This window comes from Felis catus, chromosome B1, assembly GCF_018350175.1.
Source record: "Felis catus isolate Fca126 chromosome B1, F.catus_Fca126_mat1.0, whole genome shotgun sequence".
NCBI classification, from domain to species: domain Eukaryota; kingdom Metazoa; phylum Chordata; class Mammalia; order Carnivora; family Felidae; genus Felis; species Felis catus.
In genome coordinates, this window is record NC_058371.1 from 45,624,910 (window position 1) to 45,642,074 (window position 17,165).

The 17,165-nt window shown below is 38.4% G+C and overlaps 1 protein-coding gene across 4 annotated transcripts in view; it reads right to left on the reverse strand.

The window, feature by feature from the left end:
- The window catches only part of KCNU1 (potassium calcium-activated channel subfamily U member 1), a 148,189-nt gene that overhangs the window by 118,400 nt on the left and 12,624 nt on the right, over positions 1-17,165 (reverse strand). For 3 of the 4 annotated variants that reach the window (XM_019828566.3, XM_045055584.1, XM_019828564.3), the window contains exons 3-7: positions 8,614-8,675; positions 7,442-7,532; positions 4,835-4,946; positions 3,773-3,848; positions 2,695-2,770 (exon numbers count right to left, since the gene is read on the reverse strand). In XM_019828566.3, coding sequence (XP_019684125.1) covers positions 2,695-2,770; positions 3,773-3,848; positions 4,835-4,946; positions 7,442-7,532; positions 8,614-8,675 — 417 coding nt within the window. Of the gene's footprint in view, positions 1-2,694; positions 2,771-3,772; positions 3,849-4,834; positions 4,968-7,441; positions 7,533-8,613; positions 8,676-17,165 lie in introns of those variants that run through there. The other variant, XM_045055585.1, reaches the window with a different exon arrangement.

Sequence of the window (17,165 nt, forward strand, 5' to 3'; positions counted from 1 at the left end):
CGGTCTCCCTCTCTCTTTCCTCCCCCACTCACGCTCTGTCTCTGTCTCTCTCAAAAATAAATAAACATTAATTTTTTTAACCCACACATTCAAGACTTTATTTTGGTGACTTCTTCTCGTGTCACCTGTCTTGTCCTTTGCTCTAGGAACACTAATTTTAGAGTATGTTCAGTTGACATTGCTGGAATGCCTTTGTTCTTTTCCATGTCACATTGCTGCAATCCTGTCCACTATGTTCCTGAGCATGTTTGTGTCACGTTTGATTACATTTTGGTTTCCTCTAATGTCATTTTCAGCTCTGTAATACTTTTTCCTCTGATATCATTCTTCTTTTTCTCTGATATCATTCAGCCTGTTTTCCAACTCCTGCTACGGTTTAATAGTCTTTTATTTAAAACCTTATGTACTTTGTTTGAATTAGTACTTTTAGTTTTTAAACCCTTTTATTTGCATTTTTTCTCAAATATGGATTTTTTTTCTTCTCCGTTTCCTTGGACAAATTATCTTGTAATTATTGTTCTTATAAGTGTTATATTAAGTAACTGTTGTTATGCTGATGTCTCTCTTTTCTCCACTATACCCCCTTGTTATTTTTGGCAGAATTTAAGCATAGGCCCATTCTTGATTACTTCTGGTTAACACTCACCTTTTGAGGGTATCAAATTTAAAAAAAAAATTTTTAATATTTACTTATTTTTGGAGGAGAGAGAGACAGAGTGTGAGTGGGGGAGGGGTAGAGACAGAGGGAGACACAGAATCTGAAGCAGGCTCCAGGCTCCCGACGCGGGGCTCGAACTCACAAACCACGAGATCATGACCTGAGCCGAAGTCGGATGCTTAACCGAGTGAGCCACCCAGATGCCCTGAGGGTATCAACTTTTAGGTGAAGGCCAGTAGTTATATGTGCAGCTGGTGAGTTGGGACAATCATAGTTTTTATTTTGGTTTGTCATTTCAAATATCCTCCCAAGCAAATCTGCCATTTTCTACGCTCTGGGATATAGCTCTTCTAGGCTTTCAACATTCCAGACATTGGGGTGACTCACAGTGGATCCCCTTAAGTCACAAGCCATCTGGTGGCTTCTTCTTTCTCTGCATACATCCTTGCTGGAGGTCTCCTCACCTGGGTGACTAGCAAGGTTCACATGCTTAGAAGGGTTAAGCAAGAGACTTTGATTCAAGTGAGCCTGGCTGTGTCCAACTCAAGAGCACATGCTGTTAACAGAGAGCATCAAGTCTACAACTAGGACTGGTAGTGGCCTTGAGAGACCGGATTGCCAAACTTTGTATTTTCCCAAAGAATCCAGAAATCTGGGATTTTATGTGAGTTCTCTATAAAAGTTAGAAAGCAATAAAAAATTAGAGCAGAAAATACAAACATAATTAGGTCAAAGAAAATAGGTCTATAGGCCACATTCAGCCTAAGAGCCCTTCATGGGGAACTGCTATTGATGACAAAAAAGTTTCTCCTCGAGCACTGTTGCCTACCATTCTGTGATGGCCAGCAGGTCTCCAGAAAGACACTGATGATTGCTGCTCCCATGGCGGGCCCATGCACCCAGGTGCAACCCTCTAGATCCAGGGATCCACTCGTACTACTGTGATCTTCTTTCAAGGAAATTTCTCTCCTGCTTGAGGATGGAGGAGGGATGTGGCTGGTTTCAGATTTCTTGAAGGCTCAGATCATGGTTTGCATTTGGTGTTTGATATTTTTCTTGATCAGCTGAAGATGGTAACTAAAATTCTTTTTCCGTTTTACCATTAATGCTTTAATTAATTTTGAGAGGACTCAAGTAAAAAAGACTCCTGCTGTGCTTTTTGTTTTATTTCCTTTTCTCAAAGACCTTTGCTTGCAACATCCTATTTCAATTTCTGCATTTTCAATGACTGCTCCTCAACTGTCCTCAAGCAATGAAGTCCAAGAGTTTGTTCCTTATTGTTGAAATCCATTTATTATAACTCTGATTATGTGGGATAAGAACGAGCCTTGGGGCACCTGGGATGCCTGCGTGGCTCAGTCGGTTAAGCATCCAACTTCAGCTCAAGTCATGATCTCACAGCCCGTGAGTTCTAGGCCCGCATCAGGCTCTGTGCTGATGGCTCAGAGCCTGGAGCCTACTTGGGATTCTGTTTCTCTCTCTGCCCCTCCCCCACTCAAGCTGTCTCTCTCTCTCTCTCAAAAATAAATAAATTTTTAAAAAATTAAAAAAAATGAGCCTCTCTTACAGGCAAAGGAGGCAGCTATATATGCAGATGGATTTCGGGAGAACTGAGAAAGCCCTAAAGCTTCCCTTTGTAACCTAGCAATTTGTCTCCCACAACTCTCCTAGTTCATAAGTGTGACAGTTTCTCACTGCTTTCATTTCTTTCACTTTTTTTTAAATGCTGAGACTCCTATGAAGATACAACAATAAGGTTCACCTACTGCTTATAATTTTGAGGTGTAAGCTTATTAGATCCTTTCTTAAGAGCAAGTTTTGAATGTTGAAGGAAGGAACATAGATACCTTGAGTGTAGGAAACACATATTTGTGGAGAATATGGGAGTGCAGAAGACCAAGAAAGGGGAGGTAAAAAGATAAACTGCATACTGGTTACAGTGAAAGAGACAGGAGTTCAGAAGGTCTGCCTGCATTTTCTAAAGAAAAGATGTTCATGCTGACCAGAAACACTTGAGAGTTTGAGGAAATGCTTACCAGATGAATGAATCCTGCAGCAGTGAACCAGGTACTGAGGACTATTGATAACAGTTTGGAAAACTTCACTGAACTGCTAGAGGAAGAAAGACAAAAAGTTGTTGGGTTCAGACAGATTCCAGAACAACACAAGTCCTCTAAAATCCGACTATTCTAAGTGTGGTTCATGGGCCAGAAGCAATGGTACGCTTACCTGGGAGCATTATTAGAAATGCAGGATCCCAGCCCCCACCCCTGATCTACAGATCTGCATTGTTGTAGGGATCCTCTGTTTGATTCATATGCACATTAGAGTCTGAGATGCCCAATTCTGAACATACCCAGTCACACACGCTTGTTCAAAAATTTTACACTTTGCTATGCTATCCACCAGCCTGATATTATATTGCTTTTACAAATATGTATGTATCATCATAAACTAAATTTAATAGATTGCCACATTGTCTAAAGTAACAGTACAAAGTGCAGTGTCCTGGGAATCCAGAGAATGGGTCTGCAAAATGGAATTTTGAGTAGATCACAGAAATGTCTCGCTAAACTCATACCAGGCTCTTTCAGTGAAGAGGATTGGACAAGCTCCTATGTCCTAAGTAAAGTTCTAGAGTTTAGCTGAAATCTCTGTGGTTTTCAGGTAGGGTAACCTGTTACACAAGAACAGCCCTTTCTAATCCCAACTGCTCCATGATGCACAAACGCCTAGCAGCGAAATCACCTGGCCTATAAAATTTGACGTTTCTGGGGAGAACATAGAAGCATGAAGATTTTCAGTGGGTAACATTAAACCAAACTGCATAACACTTTAGAAGTATTGCTGCTCAAAGGTAGTTTGCAATTTTTTTTTGAGACATTTAGGCAGCTCTATTTTTGTAAGCTTGCTTACAAATGTGATATTAATGTGATATTAATGTCATATTAACAACAGGAGTAAGGGGATGAATAATTATCTTGGGAGCTAAGGGATTTCATGGGGTTTACACTGAAATGCCGATGGGAAAGGAGCTGAAGGTTCAGTTTACATTTTTAATTTCCTAATCCAAACCAGCAAGCAAGCAGGACTTACGGCAGGGCTAGCATTTACCTGGTTCTGATGGCTTGGAGAATTTGCAAGATTTGAGGGAGCTCTAGCAGCCGCAAAGCTCTTAAGAACCTTAAACCTACAAAGCAATCAAAAGGACAAATCTGCCAAAAGAAGAGGGTCACTTCCGGAAGTAGTCAGGGTTGTAACACAATCGGGACTACTTACCTTCTTTCTATCTCTGAGATGCTCACATACAATGTAAGGCCACGGGTTTAAGGGCATGAGCTCTAGTTCAGATCCTGGCCCTGACACTTAACAGCTGTTGTAATCTAAAGCAATTCCCTTCATGTCTCCAGTTCCTCATCTACAAAATGGGAATTAAAAGTACCTAGCCCATAGGGCTGTTGAACTAATCATAGAAAGCTTGTGGGAGCAGGCCTCGCATATAATAAGCACTACTCACATTTCACCCTATAGAATTCCTCTTTAGAACAGACAGTAAATTAGTTATTAACCACTTAAACTCCTGATTATAGAATCTCTATGGTCTGTTCCTCAGCTTTCCCATGATATTTTACTTTACGTAGTTTGATAATTACAACAGCAAGGAATATTTGATAGGTAATAAATAATAATATAAAATTCCATAAAAACTGATAGAAGCCACCTAATGTCCATGCACTGCCCATAAAGACAAAGTAAGCAGTTAGATAGATATCTAACATGTCACAGCCTGTCTGGATATGATGATTTATTGCTTTGAGAGACCAGTGGAGACTTTTCATCTCTTCCAGTCCACGTGGGATTCCAGCATATAGGTGCCTCAGGGGGACGGGGGGTTTGGACCTTGTCTCTCAGGCAGTGGATAAATCAGTCCACAAACAATAAATAACCAGTGTCACCTACTGTGCATCAGGTATGTTACCAGGTACTGAGGTTTAAAAAAGTAACAGGTTTTGAAAATATATTACAAAATCATATAATCATGGTGAAAAATGGTTTTAAATGGCATTTAGGCCATTTAAAAAATGGAAATGAAGGATACTTATGAGTGAAAGTGGAAGACTTAAATTTATTTATTTATTTTTGAGAGACTACACCTGATTCCCACAACGCACTTACCTAGCCAGTTACTCTTCAAATAATAAGAAATAAAGGTTGGTGGAATGGTAAAGATGTCTACAATTGAATTCATCTCCAACCAAAACTTGATCTTGTCATCCGCTGCCACAAACTATGAAATGGAAACAAAAGACTCCATATTCTGTTACCCTCGAGAATTTAAAAATGAACATACCAGTGGCTTTATCAACTCATCTCACTCAACTGAAGCTTTGATCTCAATCTATTACATACCTATACATACACACACATGTGTATTCAGATAGCTATATACTTGAGTATATATTAGTATAGACATGTAGATAAATATGTATTTATATAAAGACTGTACCTTCAGGGGCACCTGGGTGGCTCAGTCGGTTAAGCATGACTCTTGGGTTTCGGCTTAGGTCATGATCTCTTAGCCCACATCTGGCTCTGAGATGACAGCATGGAGCCTGCCTGGGATTCTCACTCTCCCTCTTTCTGCCCCTCCCCTTCTCAGTCTCTCTCCCTCTCTCTCAAAATAAATAAATAAACTCTAATTTTTTTTTTTACAAAGAACTTCCTTTAACGGGTGTTCAGTAAATGAACATGAACCCATTTTACTCACCAGATCTTAACACTTACACATCAGAATAAACACTTTGAACCTATTGATGCTCTTAGAGCTTTCTGATATATAGAATTTTATAATGCCTCCTTTAAAAATATTTTTTAACGTTTATTTATTTTTGAGACAGAGAAAGCATGAATGGGGGAGGGTCAGAGAGAGGGAGACACAGAATCTGAAACAGGCTCCAGGCTCTGAGTTGTCAGCACAGAGCCTGACGCGGAGCTTGAACTCACTGACTGTGAGATCATGACCTGAGCCGAAGTCGGCCGCTTAACCGACTGAGCCACCCAGGCGCTCCTAAAATTTTTTTAACATGTATTCATTTTTGAGAGACAGAGACAGTGTGTGAGTGGGGGATGGGCAGAGAGAGAGGGAGACACTGAATCTGAAGCAGGCTCCAGGCTCCAAAGCTGTCAGCACAGAGCCTGATGCGGGGTTTGAACTCATGAACGGCAAGATGATGACATGAGCTGAAGTCAGACGCTTAACCAACTGAGCAAGTAGGAGGCTTTGTGAACAAAGATACATGATTTAGAATGGCCCTTAATGGAAAAAGTACAACTATCTAGAAGTTTGGCTGGCCAAGACCTGTGTCTATGAGCTTCCCTATTTGGATTAAGAAAGCAAGCATATATAGAGGGATAAATTACTATAAAAAGATTTTGATGGTCAGTGTGGTCAGAGTTAAGTTTTGAAGGAAGGCCATAAAAATACAGATATATGTGTGTGTGTGTGTGTGTGTATATGTGTGTGTGTGTGTGTGTGTGTGTGTGTATATATATATATACATATATATATACATATACATATATACATATGTATATACATATATATGTATATATGTATATATGTGTGTATATATATATGTATATACATGTATATATATATGTATATATATATGTATATACATGTATATATATACATGTATATACATGTATATATATATATATGTATATACATGTATATATATATGTATATATATATGTATATACATGTATATATATATGTATATATATGTATATACATATGTATATATGTATATATGTGTGTATATATATATACATATATATATACACATATACATATACATATATACATATGTATATACATATATATGTATATATGTATATATGTGTATATATATATGTATATATATATATATATACACACACACACACACACACAGTTTTGAAGGAAGTTTTGAAGGAAGGTCATAAAAATACAGATATGTGTGTGTGTGTATATATATGTGTGTGTGTATGTATATATATATATACACATATATATATATACACATACATACACACATATATATACACATATATACATATATATATGTATATATATATATATATACACACACACACAGTTTTGAAGGAAGTTTTGAAGGAAGGTCATAAAAATACAGATATGTGTGTGTGTGTGTGTGTATATGTGTATGTGTGTATATATATATATATATATATACATATATACACACATACACATATATATATAGTCTCCCATAAACATGTGATGGATAAATACATTGAAATCTAGACCTATGATGGATCCTCAATAAATGCCTATGGAATGATAGAACTATTTAATAGATGAGTGTAACAAAAATGAAACAAAGGTATTAAAGTATTTTATACAATTATATGGCACATGTCCCATCAGTGGAATCGGTTGAGCCAATGACATTTCAGAGGCTGTTCCTCAGGTTTCCTAGCTTGTGATTATTAGTAAAGTTTTCTCAGTGGTAGGTTGGGAAGCCAATAAGGAGGACAGTGTGACAGGGTATCCAAAGGAATCATTTTCATTTGCACCAGAATTTTTGGCCTAGATACAGTGTTAAGTGCAAGGGAGAGTTTTCATGTCTCTTTATACATTGGACAGGTTAGGGCACACACCCTCTAGCTGTAGAGCCTGAAAACAGAGGCAGATCATACAACTAAGGCACATAAAGACCTCTTTATGTTGCACCTGTTGTGTTCATTTGTTTCCTCCCACTTTCCATAGATACTTACTCTCAACCCAAAATAGAAACTAAAGAACACATTGAAAGTCAAATCAATAGGGATGGTTTTGTCTTGGTATGAAGAACAGCTTCCAACAGGGCTGGAAAAGAAATAAGAACCATTTATACAGATGTACATTTTAAAAGTTTTACTGTAGAAGACCAAATAAAGAGTAGGCAATGTTCTATTTATTCACCATGAATGGTTAATCCAAGACACTTACGTTCACATTTTAAGGAAATTACTTTTCCCTTGGGAGGAAAGGTATGCACAAACAAAACCACAGGACTGCATGTGGAGCTGAAAATAACAGGACAATTACCTGTTCGTCCTTTCATAGAGTTCATTGGTTCTATTTCTGTTTTATCGATGAGCATTCAGATGCACAGAGATTATGTGGCTCTTCTTGGTTTGCAAAACTATCTGCCCAGCCAGGACATTTTGACATCTGTGCCCTTCTCATACAGACCTACACTAAGTCAAATGGACTGATATGAACCCAAATGTAAAGAAAATTTCCTAAAAGGTCAGTAAGGAGTTCACAAAGCAAAGACTACTAGTTTCCCTAGCATTTCCAAAATTGCCTGACTTCTGTGGCCCCATAATACCAATTTTACTTCAGCTAGAAATCCAGTGTAATTCCCAGCTGATCAGCGTGGAGCTCAGATTAGATTAGGCTGTGTCCAAGAAACCATTCTAACTTGGGTATAGAAGATGAGAATGGCTTCAGAGAAGAGCAGACAATAACTTGCTCCTTTATCCCAGGTGATATCTAGCATGTTCCTTCTTCAAACCCATCCAAAGTTGTTTGAAACCTATGACAAACCCTGAAACAACTATAAATATTCTGTTTCAACACTTAAGGATTCCAAAGACACAGAACACCCTCAGGAGTGGTCCAAGGGTGGAGACCACAGCTGGAGGCTTCTAGTCTCAGAGACTCTAAAATAGATGTGTACACAGCACCACAGCCCGTAGCAATGCACAATGCAGGGAAACTCATGCATTTTCCGGTGAAACTAGATTTAGTGCTTCATGGGGGGAACACTCACCCCTTTTTTTTATGAGCTTATATGTGTGTATGCCTGAAAGCATATTAAACATTATTCCCGGCAGAAAATTCCAAAATCCCTGGCAACCTAATGACACAGAAGACAAGGATGACTGGGGATTTTACTCACTCAGAAGAGTTGATGAAATAGATTATGAGAGACCCAATGCTTAGTACAAATACAAGGATCATCTGGAAAAACAAAAAAAAAAAAACAAGGACCAAATAATTTTATTGATATATAGATGAATAAATAAACCAACAAAATTGTGTTTACTCTTTTAAACTTGCCTATATATGCAGCCATTTTTCACACATTCATTTATGTTAGCATGCATGCATGCATGAATTCATTCATTCATTCTTTCACTCAAGAGAAACTGATTGGACCTTTACTAGGTCTTCAATAAATGACACACACTCACTCATTTTACTTATGTAATTTTCATTCCTATATACTTTAGAATAAAGTTTGTCCCTCCTACCGCTCATAAAGCTTTCTGATCTCAAGAAGTCCCATCGTTTATTCATTTCTTCACTCATCAAACATTTATTAAGCGCTTTAAATGTGTCAGGCACTTTATTACATGCTGGAAATGAGGGCTATTGGACATAAACTCTGGACTTGAAATGTCTGTGATACTGGAGAAGAAACAGTCCCAACATGTCCATGTAAAAGGATAGTCAGGATTTTGACAGGAGGGAATGTGCTGTAAATGAGGAAAAGAATATGAGTGTGTTTAACATGTGAATGTGCCTGGTTTATGGAAGAAGCAGAGCTGGTGGAATGTTATCAGAAGTTTTCCCATTCCAAACCCTCAAGGCATCTGGATGAAACCTTTTGCAGCCTCCATGACTTTTCAGGTCAACTTTAGGTAACCAAACATTCCTCCAGTCATTTATAGTTTTCCAGCCATTTTTTTTTTATGTTCAGTCCAGTATATTATTAGTAATACTAATAGTAGAAGTGAATTTTAGTTACAATTAAAGCTTTACTCCCTTCCAGTTCAGGTGTTCCTTGGGCAGGTTACCTGTACTGGGAAAAAGGTCAGTCTCCTCCCTATTAACCCTTTTTGAGTTTTTGTTTCTAGTTGCACACTGACTAAGCCACCTCCAGCCTCTCCAGAATTGTAGGTCAAGGTTAGAGAATGAACAGAAAAGGGAGATCAGAGAAGGAAATGCTGGACTTGACTGCTGTTAGATCACTGGGGGGTCTGGGAAGGGGAGGTGTTTAATATTTACTTGCATGGGCTATTTCATTGCTCTTTGGAGATACCAATTCAATTCATATTCAAATTAGGCAAATATTTTTTTTTTTAGTACCTATCATGATCCAAATATCATTCTGGTGATTGGGAACTATCAGTGAACAACATGTACAAAGATCCCTGCCTTTTTGGATCTTAGCGTCTAGAAAATACAAAGATGACTACGGGGCACCTGGGTGGCTCAGTCGGTTGAGCATCCGACTTCGGCTCAGGTCATGATCTTGTGGTCTGTGAGTTCGAGCCCCATGTCAGGCTCTGTGCTGACAGCTCGGAGCCTGGAGCCTGCTTCTGATTCTGTGTCTCCCTCTCTCTGCCCCTCCCCCACTCATGCTCTGTCTCTGTCTCAGAAATAAACAAACATTAAAAAAAAGATGACTAATCTGTAACTTACATGGTATGTTAGAAGTTACATGCTAAGAAAATAAAGTTAAAGAAAATAAAGGGGATCAGAAATGCAAGGGGAAAGGGCAGAAGGGTTGCAGTCTGGATAATACTTAATCACTGAGGGTCCCCTTTGCGATTCCCTTAAATTGGGTGGAAGCATGTTCTTGAACTGGTTGCTCACAATTCTTTTCTCAGTACATCTCACATGCCTTTATTTTGCTGGCATTCCTACCCCTCCAGATGCCTAGTTGAGCAGGCAAGAGAAGACTCCCACATGTGACCCCTATCTGGCAGGTGGAACAGCTCAACCATTCTTTGTCCCAACAAATAGTAAAAGGACAGACTATCTTCAGTGTGACAACTTCTCCTCCATAGAGCAGCTAGCCCAACAACAGCGCCTCTCCACAAACGAACCAGATGTCAGTCCTCTGTGTCCTCACAGTTCCCAGAGATGCAGACTGGAAATTCTGAGTGGTTCCTCTTAAGCCTTTCCTTAGGCTTGATGTGAGAGGGAAGCACTCCCATACCTCTGCAACAACAGAACTTGTTCCAAAAATCCTCTGCTATTTCCAACTTACCTTAACTTTTTAAAGTTTTTATACTGTTTTCAAGTGTACAATATCTTGACTCAACACTTCCATACATCACCTGGTGCTCATCACAAGTGTCCTCCTTAATCCCCGTCACCTATTTTACCCATGTCCCTACCTATCTCCCCTGTGGTAAACATCAGTTTGTCCTCTATAGTTAAAAGTTTGTGGGGCGCCTGGGTAACTCAATAGGTTAAACATCTGACTCTTGATTTGGGCTCAGGTCATGATCTCACAGTTTGTGAGCTTAAGCCCTATGTTGGGCTCTGTGCTGACAGTGCGGAGCCTGATTGGGTTTCCCTCTCTTCTCTCTCTTTGCTCCTCTCCCCATTTGTGCTCGCTCTCTTGCTCTCTCTCTCTCAAGATAAATACATACACTTTATTAAAAAAATTTTTTGTTTTTTGTTTTGACTCCCTTTTTTCCTTTGCTCATCTATTTTGTTTCTTAAATTCCACGAGTGAAATCATACAGTGTCTTTCTCTGACGGATCATGCTTAACATAATACCCTCTAGTTCCATCCACGTTGTTTCAAATGGCAAGATTTCAGTCTTTTTTATGGCTGACAAGTATTCCATTGTGTATATATATATATATATATATATATATATATATATATATATATACAATACACCTTCTTTATCCATTCATCAGTCAATGGGCACTTGGGCTGTTTCCATAATTTGACTATCGTAGATAATGCTGCTATAAACATCAGGTTGCATATATCCCTTTGAATTAGTATTCTTTGGGTAAATACCTAATAGTGCAATTGCTAAATCATAAGGCAGTTCTATTTTCAACTTTCTGAGGAAACTCCATATTGTTTTCCAGAGTGGCTGCTCCAGTTTGCACTCCCACCAACAGTGCAGGAGGGTTCCCCTTTCTCCACACCCTTGCCAACACCTGTTGTTTCCTGTGTTGTTGATTTTGGCCATTCTGACAGTGTGAGGTGATATTTCTTTACAGTTGTGATTTGTATTTCCCTGATCATGAGTGATGTTGAGCATCTTCTAATGTGTCTCTTGGTCATCTGGATGTCTTCTTTGGGAAAACGTCTATTCATGTCTTCTACACATTTTAATTGGATTATTTGTTTTTTGGGTGTTGAGTTTTATAAATTCCTTAAATCATTTACCATGATCAAAGGAGATTTATTCCAGGGGCACCTGGGTGGCTCAGTCAGTTAAGCATCTGACTCCGGCTCAGGTCATGATCTCACGGTTTGTGAGTTCAAGCCCCACGTCCGGCTCTGTGCTGACAGCTCAGAGCCTGGAGCCTGCTTGGGATTCTGTGTCTCCCTCTCTCACTCTGCCCCTCCCCAGCTTGTGGTCTGTCTGTCTCTCTCTGTCTCTCAAAAATAAATAAACATTAAAAAAATTTAAAAACAAGAGGGATTTATTCCAGGGTTGCAAGGGTGGTTCAATATTTACAAATCGATCAACATGATACACCACATTAATAAAAGAAGGGATAAGAACCATATGATCATTTCAATAGATGTAGAAAAAGCATCTGACAAAGTACAACATCCGTTCAACCCTCAACAAATTAGGTTTAGAGGGAATATACCTCAACACAATAATGAGGCCAAATATGAAAAACCCACAGTTAATATCATCCTTAGTGGGAAAAACTGAAAGCTTTTCTTCTACAGTCAGGAATAAGACAGAGATGTCTACTCTCACCACTGTTATTTAAAATAGTACTGGAAGTCCTAGCAATCGGACAACAGAAAGAAATAAAAGGTATCCAAATAGGCAAGAAAGAGGTCAAACTTTCACTATTTATAGATAACATGATATTCTATATAGAAAACCCAAAAGATGCCATCAAAAATCTGCCAAAACTGACACATACATGAATTCAGTGAAATCACAGAATTCAAAATCAACATACAAAAATCTATTGCATTTCTATACACCAATAGCGAAACAGCAGAAAGAGAAATTAATGAACCAATAATAATTTCAATTTCACCAAAACAATAAAATACCTAAGAATAAACCTAACCAGAGGTGAAAGACCTGTACTGAGTAAAACTATAAAACACTAATGAAAGAAATTAAAGACAACACAAAGAAATGGAAAAATATTCCATGCTCATGGATTGGAAGAATAAATATTATTAAAATGTCTATACTACCCAAAGAAATCTACACATTTAATGGAATCCCTATCAAAAGAGCAACAGCATTTTTCGCAGAAATGAACAATCCTCAAATTTGAGTGGAACCAAAAAAGACCCCCAAATAACCAAAGAAACCTTGAGAAAGGAAAGCAAAGCTGGAGACATCACAATTCCAGACTTCAAGTTATATTACAAAGTTGTAGTGATCAAAACAGTATGGTATGGACACAAAAGTACACACAGAGATCAATGGAAAAGAACAGAAAACCCAGCAATGAACACACAACTGTGTGGCCAATTAACCTCCTACAAAGCAGGAAAAAATATTCAATGGAAAAAGAGTCTCTTCAACAAATGATGTTGGGAAAACTGGACGGCAACATGCAAAGGAATGAAACTAGAACCCTTTCTTTCATCATATACAAAAATAAATTAAAAATGGATTAAAGACCTAAATGTGAGACTTGAAACCATCAAAATCCTAGCACAGAACACAGGCAGTGACTCTTTGACAACAACCATAGCAACTTCTTACCATGTATGTCTCCTGAAGCAAGGAAAACAAAAGCAAAAATAAACTATTAAGAATTCATGAAAATAAAGTTTCTGCACAGTGAAGGACACAATCAACAAAACTAAAAGGCAACCTGCAGAATGGGCGAAAATATCTTCAGTGACATATCTGATAAAGGGTTAGTATCCAAAACATAAAAAGAACTAACTTACCATAATTTACATGTCATTGGTTAAGAGCCAAGAGCTTCAAATGGTTTTCTTCCAACGGCTTTGTAAGTGACAATATTGCAGCTTATTTAATCCCTGGGAGTTACTGGCATCTATTTCCTTGGGGTCTCACCATTGACTGTAAGCTCCATTTTAACATTTACATTAGGTGTTGATGGAGATATTACTAAGTCTGTGGGTTTAACAGCAGTTAGAAATGTATTCTGAGGCTCAGAAAAGATGTTGGGAGTGGATATTGGGAGATTATATACATTTATCTCAGGGTATTGATAATGATTAATAGCTTCCACAAAATCTTTTTCTTGTCTTTACGCATGATTTTTTTCTCTTTCACTAGATCTCTTTAGTGATTTTTCAAGTATAAATCATATATTGCAAAGCTTCCAGAAAGATGACGACAGGCCGTATGTTTACAATCCTCTAAACCGCAGAAATTAACCCCCCTCCCACCCCAAAAGATAAAATGTTAGTTTCACTGAAACTAAGAAAAATACCAACCTCATGCCACAAACCTAAAAAATATTATCCAGAAATAATATATAACAAACAGGAAAATGTATACCCAACCAAAAGTAGGCACTAGGAGCTAACATCTTGTGAACACTGCTCACCGAGTCAGACAGATATTAGGAGGGATTTCCGAGGGGATGTGTAAATTTTTCTTGGGTTGGAGGGGCAAAATCTGGAAGCATTGGTTGTTTGTGGGGTGGAAAGCCCTCCACTTGAGCCCACAGACTAAAGGTGAAGCCACAAAGCCAGAGAGGCCTGGAGGAGACTCTGAAGCCACACCATCACTGCTGGGGAATCTCTTGGCCAGCAGCGGCAACACTATTTTTTTCCCAGAAGCATCCGGGAAAGCAGTCAGAGAAAAATGTGAGACCTGTTCCAGAGAAAGCCTTGTTTGCAGAATTGCTGGCCACAGCATGATCTCCCATGTTTGTCTGTGTGGGAAAACACACAGTAAATTGAGACTGATTTCCACGGTGGGGCTTAAAACCGCCAATTTACTTGGTAGATAGTTTTGTGTACCTAGAGAACACAAGTAACAGCCAACACAGTAAACGAGGGACACTGAATTCTCTAAATCTTCATGAATGAGCATTAGCAGGAAATAGAAAATGCCAGTTATGTGGGAAATGTAAGAAAATAGGAAGATCAAGCAGAGGAAAGAGATGAAATTACCTCCTATGAAAACACTAATACAGAACATGTAATTAAACTTGGTCAAATTACAATTAGTGTTCCTAGTGGGATTCTAAAAATCTAATAAACAGCACCGGAGGATGGGAAAGGTAGAAGGACAATATGGGAGTTATAGGGAGGTAGTAACTGAAAGAAGCTGCACCCTGAGGGTTGTCTGGGAGATCAACAAAAAGGGGTTAAATGAGTGATGTGCATTAAGGAAGGCACTTTTGGGGATGAGCACTGGGTATCATATATAAGAGATGAATCACTGGGTTCTATTCCTGAAGCCAAGACTATACTGTATCACTGTGTGCTAACTGACTTGAATTTAAATAAAATAAAAATAAAAAATAAAAGGATGAATCAACTCACAAAAAAAATCACAAAAGTAACAAATGTAAGACAGACTGTTGGTTGCCATGGTTGAAGAGTGTTAAGATGGGAAGGAAGTGGATCTGTCTGTAAAAACAAAACAAAACCAAAAACATGAGGGATCTTTGTTATGGAAATGTTTTGTAGCTTGCCTATATCAATGTCAATATCCTGGCTGTCATTACACTGTAGTTTTGTGAGATACAACCATTGGGGGAAATTGGGTAAAGGGTAACTGGGCTCTATCTTATTTCTTTCAACTGCATGTGATTCGCCAATGATCTCAAAATACAGAACTTAACTGAAAAAGTTACCAACAAAAAAGGAAAAAGAGGTCAGCATTATCAACATTAGATCTTAAAAGAGGTGCCCTTTGGAATTGAGTTGCAGACCTTGGAGGAAGGGTCCTAGCTGGCCTGGCTGGTGATGGCACCTCTGAGGAGGAGATGATGTGAGCCTGCTTTTGGCAGTGTTGGAAAAACTGGAAAGCAGAACCATGGACTGCTACCAGAGTGAGAAGCTATTGCCTGAGTGAGGCTGAGATAAAAACAGATGCAAAACATCCATCCCTAGCCTTTCTGTCTCCTCTCACACCCTTGTTGGCAGAGCTCAACTATGAGCACAAGCAAGCTGACAAAGGACACATGTAATAACTGAGGCCTGGCCTCACATCACAAAGCAGAGGGCACAGGGTAGATTTGGAGCTGAGAGACCTGAGCTTTGTATCTAGCAGGTAGCCTTCAGTGCTAGAAGATACTGGAATAGCATTTATAGAAATTTTAGGAAAAAGGACTGAAAGCCAAAAATCCTACACCCAAGAAGACTGGTGTTCACTCGCGAGAGCAAGGAAAAAACTATTTTTGTGTGACATTCAAGGTATGAAAGTATACCACCCACACTTTCCCTTGCAAATGAAAATGGGAAACACTCAAGGAAAAGAAAACATGTTACATTAAAAAAAATAAAACATGAAAGATAAAACATGTTACATTAAAAAAAAAGTACCTAATAAAACTGGTAAAGTTAATTTTTAGCTCTAAAGCAAATATTAAAAAAAAAAAATCTTACCAGACATACAGTGCTAAAAACAAGCAAACAAAAAGCCACAACAGCAATCTGGAACTGAATGTTCCAATTCATTCACAATTTCTGGAAGGAAGGACAGGTGGTATGGTGGAAAAAAAACAAAGATCTCATGCACATGGAGGATACAGACATAAAACATGTTGAGACAAATTATGGAAAGAGCCTAAATGTCCACCAATTGATGAATGGATAAAGAAGTTGTGGTTTATAAACACAATGGAATACTACTTGGCAATGAGAAAGAATGAAATATGGCCTTTTGTAGCAACATGGATGGAACTGGAGAGTGTTATGCTAAGTGAAATAAATCATACAGAGAAAGACAGATACCATATGGTTTCACTCTTATGTGGATCCTGAGAAACTTAACAGAAGACCATGGGGGAGGGGAAGGGGGAAAAAAAAGTTACAGAGAGGGAAGGAGGCAAACCATAAGAGACTCTCAAAAACTGAAAATAAACTGAGGGTTGATGGAAGGTGGGAGGGAGGGGAAAGTGGGTGATGGGCATTGAGGAGGGCACCTGTTGGGATGAGCACTGGGTGTTGTATGGAAACCAATTTGACAATAAATTTCATATAAATAAAAAAACATGTGGAGATACACAGAGGAAATATAGAATGGGAAGTTTGTTTTGAACTTGGTTTAACCTAGTGTGCCCATGATATCCTATTAAAAAAGGAATTATACAAAATATGTAATAAACAAAAATGTCAGCCAATGGTCAATGCTTAGTATACCCTGAATGGTTTATATTTATTATCATATACGTCTCCCTACAATACTTTAAAGGAGGTTATTCATATTGTATGACTGAAATCTAATTTAGAAAAATTAATTTGCCCAGGAAGTGGAGGAGCCCGTGTCTGAGTCCAAGTCTCTCAAAATTCAGTCACGAGGTATCTCTGGCCTCTCTAGTAAGATA